This window comes from Aplysia californica, unplaced genomic scaffold (assembly GCF_000002075.1).
Source record: "Aplysia californica isolate F4 #8 unplaced genomic scaffold, AplCal3.0 scaffold00442, whole genome shotgun sequence".
Classification (NCBI taxonomy): domain Eukaryota; kingdom Metazoa; phylum Mollusca; class Gastropoda; order Aplysiida; family Aplysiidae; genus Aplysia; species Aplysia californica.
Genome location: NW_004797712.1, coordinates 549,972 through 556,070, shown reverse-complemented (window position 1 = coordinate 556,070; position 6,099 = coordinate 549,972). Strand labels below are relative to the sequence as shown.

General features: G+C 39.2%; 1 protein-coding gene across 3 annotated transcripts in view; it reads right to left on the bottom strand.

Annotated features, from left to right (window-relative positions):
• Positions 1-3,969, bottom strand: part of LOC101860039 (ankyrin repeat domain-containing protein 26) — a 31,755-nt gene extending 27,786 nt beyond the window's left edge. For all 3 annotated transcript variants that reach the window (XM_035971481.1, XM_035971480.1, XM_035971482.1), the window contains exons 1-5: positions 3,897-3,969; positions 3,227-3,331; positions 2,030-2,164; positions 1,292-1,371; positions 171-255 (exon numbers count right to left, since the gene is read on the bottom strand). In XM_035971481.1, the coding sequence (XP_035827374.1) occupies positions 171-255; positions 1,292-1,371; positions 2,030-2,164; positions 3,227-3,331; positions 3,897-3,932 (441 nt within the window). In that variant the 5' untranslated portion in view covers positions 3,933-3,969. The remainder of the gene's footprint in view (positions 1-170; positions 256-1,291; positions 1,372-2,029; positions 2,165-3,226; positions 3,332-3,896) is intronic.
• Positions 3,970-6,099: the final 2,130 nt, after the last annotated feature.

The following is a 6,099-nucleotide window of genomic DNA, read 5'->3' as shown; positions in this document are numbered from 1 at the left end:
GTTGTATCCCTCTCAGCCTGGGTTTGGCCCCAACAGTAGGCAGGGTCAAAGCCTATCTCCAAAATAACCTAAATTGTGTCGATGAGACGGAAAAAAACACATACATTTAAAACAAATTTATCAAGATGTAAAGTTTTATATTAAAATGTGATTACTGAATCCACACTAACCTGAGCATTGTCTTTCAACATGTTCACTTCCTCCTCCTTTCTCTCCATTTCTCGAACCCACGTTTCCTTCTCACGACGATGGTCTCTGATAGATAAATAAACAATAGTAATGGATACAGAAGTCATTTCCCCTTTCGAGCCTGGCAACGATAATACATTCACTAAAAAGATATAGAATACAATTTAAAAACTCATTCATGGTCACAATAAAACTGAAACTTCATCTGGAGTGTCACTGATTGTCAGGGAACAATTTTTTCAACCCTGAACAGTGAAAGTATATGAATGCCTGCATATATATATATAAGATCATTGGTGATGTGTATACATATTTGTGTATTGATTCTACTTTCTTACGTGGTAATATTGCATTTGGCTTCAGTATTGTGGAAAACATGGCCAATGCAAGAAACTCGTTCTTGTAACAAACCCTCAAGTCAATTCGTGGCCACCAGTCAACTAGAAAGGAGAAGACGGAGGTGGATAGGACATGTTCTGAGAAGAAAACCAGACTCTATTGTGAAGACTAGCCTTCACTGGACACCTGAACGACATCGCAAGAGGGGCAGACCCAAAGTGACCTGGAGACACACAGTAGAGTCTGAAATGAAGTCCTGGAACCATTCGTGGGGGGCGTTGACCAAGAAGGCCCAAAACAGACAGAGCTGGAGATCCTTTGTTGCTGCCCTAAATGCCAGATGGCGTAACGCGTAGTATAATAATAAGAAGTCAACTAGAGACAATGTCTTTTGTTATACGTAACATGGAGTAAATTCATTACAACTGGTGCATTTGTCAACCTATTCACAAGATCATGTCTCCGCCGGTTTCCCTCTCTACATTAATTTTTAAAGAAACCTCGGCTGGAGTTTGGGTTCAAGAGAAGTTTGTCAACACCACAAAGGTAGTTTGTGCCAAGAGAAAAAGAAGAAAGACAGACTGAATGTGCAAAGGGATAGAAAACAGTAGGACTTATCTGAGGCACCCGCCAACCTCTCATTGTTAAATCTCTGAGTCTACGCAACAGCAGAGTCATAAATTCAAATTAGACAACTACTTTTTATTTCCATATAAGGGACAGCGAAAAACAAATTCGAAATAAATGTAATCTCAGTATTTACCTTTCCAGCTCATTGCGAACTCTGTTAATTTTATCCATTTCCTGGTTGGATGCAAAGAGTCTGGTCTTGAGAGACTCAATCTGGATACAGAGATGGGATATAATTGCATGTTTTTTGGTGACTTCATCTTCATGATGGCATAGGTGGCTAACAATTTATGCAAAGTTATACAAAGAAGGAGAGCGGGGCCTAGAGAAAGAAAGGTAGGGGGGATGGAAAAGAGAGGGATGAAAGAGAGAGAGAGGAAAAAAAAGAGAGAGAGAGACACACAGAGAGAGAGAGAGAGAAAGAGAGAGAGAGACAGAGAGAGAGAGACAGAGAGAGACAGAGAGAGAGACAGAGAGAGAGAGAGAGAGAGAGAGACAGAGAGAGAGACAGAGACAAAGAGAGAGGAAGGAAAGAGAGGAAGGGAAGAGAGCAAGTAAGACATTGAGAAAGATAGAGAATGAGACAGAAAGAAAGAGGGGGAAAAATGGAAGTAGCAACCAAGCGATTTACTAAAGTAAATTAACTTTAACACTACAAACATACAAAAAAGTCTGTCTTTTTGTTCCTATCCTATGATTTACTATCAAACAATTTAGAAAGACCCAAGCCCCATAATATAGATTGTAAAATGCATAGAGCTTGCTGTTGAAAACGCCATAAGTGCTATACAAATGCTATTTATTTTCATTATTATTATTACTATTATCATCATCATCATTATTATCACCATCACTATTATCATCATCATACCTCTGCCTCCAGCTTCTCCCGGGTGGCACGTTCTCTGTCAGTAGAGGCCGACGCTGTGCTGATCTCTGTACGCAGCGACGCCACCTGGATGTTATACTGCATCGTGGCGTGAGCCAGGGCTTCTTCATTCAGTCTCTTTACAGAAGAAGAAGAAAAATAGCCATTTACACTTCGCGGCACATTTAGGAGGGTGATAAAAGAAGAGGTAAAGTTTTAGTTTAGTTAAGATTAGTTTTAGTTTAGTAAGTTTTACAGCGCTCACAACTGCACAAGGTCATATGAGCGTGCGAAACACAAGTTGGTTGCATTCACAGCAGTTCATAGCATTGCGCGCGAGAGTAAAGTACAGTCGAAACTGTCCCAGGACAGCCACCCATTGTAGGGGAGAACAATAGTTGTCTTAGACAGATGCCTGTCTTGAACAGGGTCATTTTAATATCGAAACTACGCAAAAGGGGACGTGGGAAGGGGTCGTTTGCGATTCTCTTGGACAGGTGGCCATTATAGCAGGTTTAACTGTGCATTTATCAAACTAATGGAGGATAGCATATCTGCACAGAAAAAGTATCAAGTGGCTGAGGAAAGAGATGGAATATCTGCTGTGTGCACCAATCTCAGGAATTATTATTATTTTTCTCACTCTCTGCATTCCCACAATCTTTCAGACACTCAATAAAAATATCATCAAGCATTGATCCTCCTCGAAAACAGGGTACATTTTCTTCTGATAGTTCATGAAATTATCGTATACTCAACAGTTTTCTCAATAGAAAGTGCACTAAGTAACAACAAAGTTTATAAATGCAACATTCTGCCATACCTATTCTGAAAAGTGAGTGGTTGGCGAGTGCTCTGGTTTGGTTCACTCCTTCTTTCCTATCAAACATCTATCATCCTTATCTCTCCTCCTTCTTTTCTGTGTATGTTACTCTCTAGCTAACCTTCATCACTTATATAGACTAGACTGCTCAGTGTAAGACTCCATTATATGTCACTTTTCAAAATGGTACACAGCAGAGTCATACACCACACAGTCGAGACGCCCTATTTGTGTTGCAAGTAAATCTCTTACCAAAACTAAACTACTTAAATTCTGAATAGACAAAAAAACAAACCAAAAAAATGTGCACAGAGGACACCAGCCCAGTCATATAAGCCTGTAGGTCATGCATGACTTCCTGCACTCCCACCACTTACAATGTCGTTCTTGAGCTCTTCATTTTTCGACAGCAGCTCTTCATTCTCTGCTCCCATCAGGGTCACCTCATCCTTGAACCTTGACCTCTGGCGGTCCATCTCCATCTGAGGAGCACACAAACACAATAGGCTATAGGTGGATAGATGGTTGGGTGGGGGGTGGGAAGAGAGAATAAGTTAACAGTGACTTAGGGTCACAAAAGACCTATTTCAGTAGAAAACGAATCAGGACAGTTGTGACATGGAAAATATAGCTGAAACTGTTTAAGAGAGCCATCCATTGTAAAAGAGAAAAGTGCATGTATTAAATGGGTGGCTGTCTTACAGTGTCAAGTATCATCATATAATACAAAAATACACAAGGATGAGGGATGGAAATAGGAAGTGGCTGTTTGTGCAGGTGACTGTCATATACAGGTGAACTTAGAGTAGGTTCATAGACAATAATAATAATATTGATAATAGTAATAATAATACTACTACAGCTACTTCTAATAGTAAAAGTTTAAAAAAAAAAGAATTAAAATATTACAATAAAATTAAATTCTAGATTGAATTTATAATCCCCCCCCCCCCCCCCTCACAGACACACACAAGTACAAACAAATAAACGCATATATATACACTCTTTCATATTCCCTAATCCAAAAAGAACAAATCGTGAACTCACTTTCAATGCATAGAGTTCTGCCCTCAACTTGTCCATGTCCCCAGACAGCTCAGGTGACTCGTCAAAATCTTTGGAATCCTGAGGGAAAAAAAACAAACATTGTGAAATGTGCTGAGAAAAAGATTTATTTCTCGTTAACTAAACAAGAAAGTATTAGCTGAAAATCAACGCTAGGATCAAATTGGTAGATTTTTAACTGATTCCATTTTCTTCAAGTTAAACGTGTCTTAAAAAATTTTCTTCTAATTTGATGAATCTATTTCCCTGGGGCTAAAATCTGACAAGTAATTCATTTTGTCAGCACGCCTCATATTTTATATTCTATTCACAGATCATGCAAAAGTGTTTTGACATTGTAGCCCACGCGCATATGCACACATATGCACAAAATTTGCACCCCCCTCCCTACACATGTCCATTTCTAGCACTACTGATCTCTTGTGAACACAAACTCCCGAAGTTTTGACTCATCATGAGGGAGGGCAAGTCACTCCTTGTGAGAAACATTTCTTCTTCCTTTTTTGAGGGTTTTGTGTACATAAATTAGATTTTGACCACCATAGCCATGATCAAGTGACTATTGCAAGACACGCAGTACCATATTCTCATGAAATGAGCTTGAGAGAAGGATTATCTAACATCCTTTTTTCTATCTAATCAACAAGACTTAAGTTGAGCTCAAAAGGCCAAAGGCCACAAAGTCAAAGGAAAGAACTGAATTAAGTTGAATATTAAATTGAAACATAATGACTGCAAAAATTTTCCATGAATGAATAACAACAACAACTCTCAAAAGAAGTATGAGAAGTAAACCACATCACATCATCTATCAATTACCCTCTACAAAACAAAGGCAGCCCCACTAACAACCAAAAAAAACCCCAACTTGATGTCATAATATGACTGATATTTGCACATCATCCATGCTAAAAGTAAACTCCAAATTTCAGTTAAACCGACATCATACGTCATTCATAATATACCGTACCCTTGGTGTGTGTTGCGCCTGCTGCGTCGTCTGCTGATGGATGAACTTCTGCTGGTCGTCATTGATCTGTTCTTGCAGCAGACGTGCGTTGTTAGCATGTGTCACCTGACGCTGGAGCTCCTCTCTCTCCTCCTCCAGCTGAAAAATGGTGTTTAGTAAGAGCTTTACGGTCTTTGCAACTAAACAAAGTCGTATAAGTGCCCAAAAATTAGAGGTGTTATAACAGAGTAACAAACACAAAAAAGAAGGAGAAATAAAGATGATAGATGTTTGATAGGAAAGAAGCAAACCTCATCAGAGCACCCGCCAACCACCCTCAAGATTTTTTTGACGTTTGAGTTACAGCAAAATTGAGTAAGACAGACAGTCAGAAACAACAGCGGGAAAGAAAAGAGGTCGGACTTTCCAGTTGTGTGCTTAATGATCTTGGACAAAGGAATGAAGCTGTGCTTTTTAAAAATCGAGGGACTTTATAGAACTAGTAGATAAAATTGTTAAGTTTTAGTTTAGGGCATGTGGAGTTAACAATGGTCTCATTTCGCCAAAAAGCAGACATAGCAAATGTAACATTACAGAGTACAAATTTGTATTGAACAGAAAAAAAATTTTCATTGTACCAAATCTTCGACTTTGAACAATACAACAATGGACAGTGAATAAATCGGTGTAGTCAATATAACCACCAGGATTCATAATTCTTTAACAGCATCTCAAAAGGAACTTTAACAGAAGGAGTAAGTAAAGAGAAGCACATCTTCCATAAATGGCCATTAAGTGCAGGAGGGGAAAAGCAAGAGAGACATGCAGAAGCAAATGGGGAAAACAAGGACCTACCAGTAGTGGCCTTCAAACACCAGCCCTAAGAGAGGAAGCTCAAGATGCAAAAAGACTTAAACACTTCACAATACAACCCCCCCCCCCGCGCCCCCGAAGGGCATGAATGGAAGGGGTGCTAGACCAGCATCAATGCAAACAACATTGATAAAAACAGCGACAGCAATTACAACATTGAAAATAAAAATGACAATAAAAACAACAGCAACAACAACAAAGACAACAAAAGGACTATTCTGATAAGACCATTAAAATAAAAACCAAAAACCAAGACAACCTTTCAAGAATCAAAATCAAAGATCACCCACCTCCTTTATGGTGTTGGCGCTGGACCTCATCTCTATCTGCAAGTTTCTCATGGTCAACTCTGCTCTCTGCTTT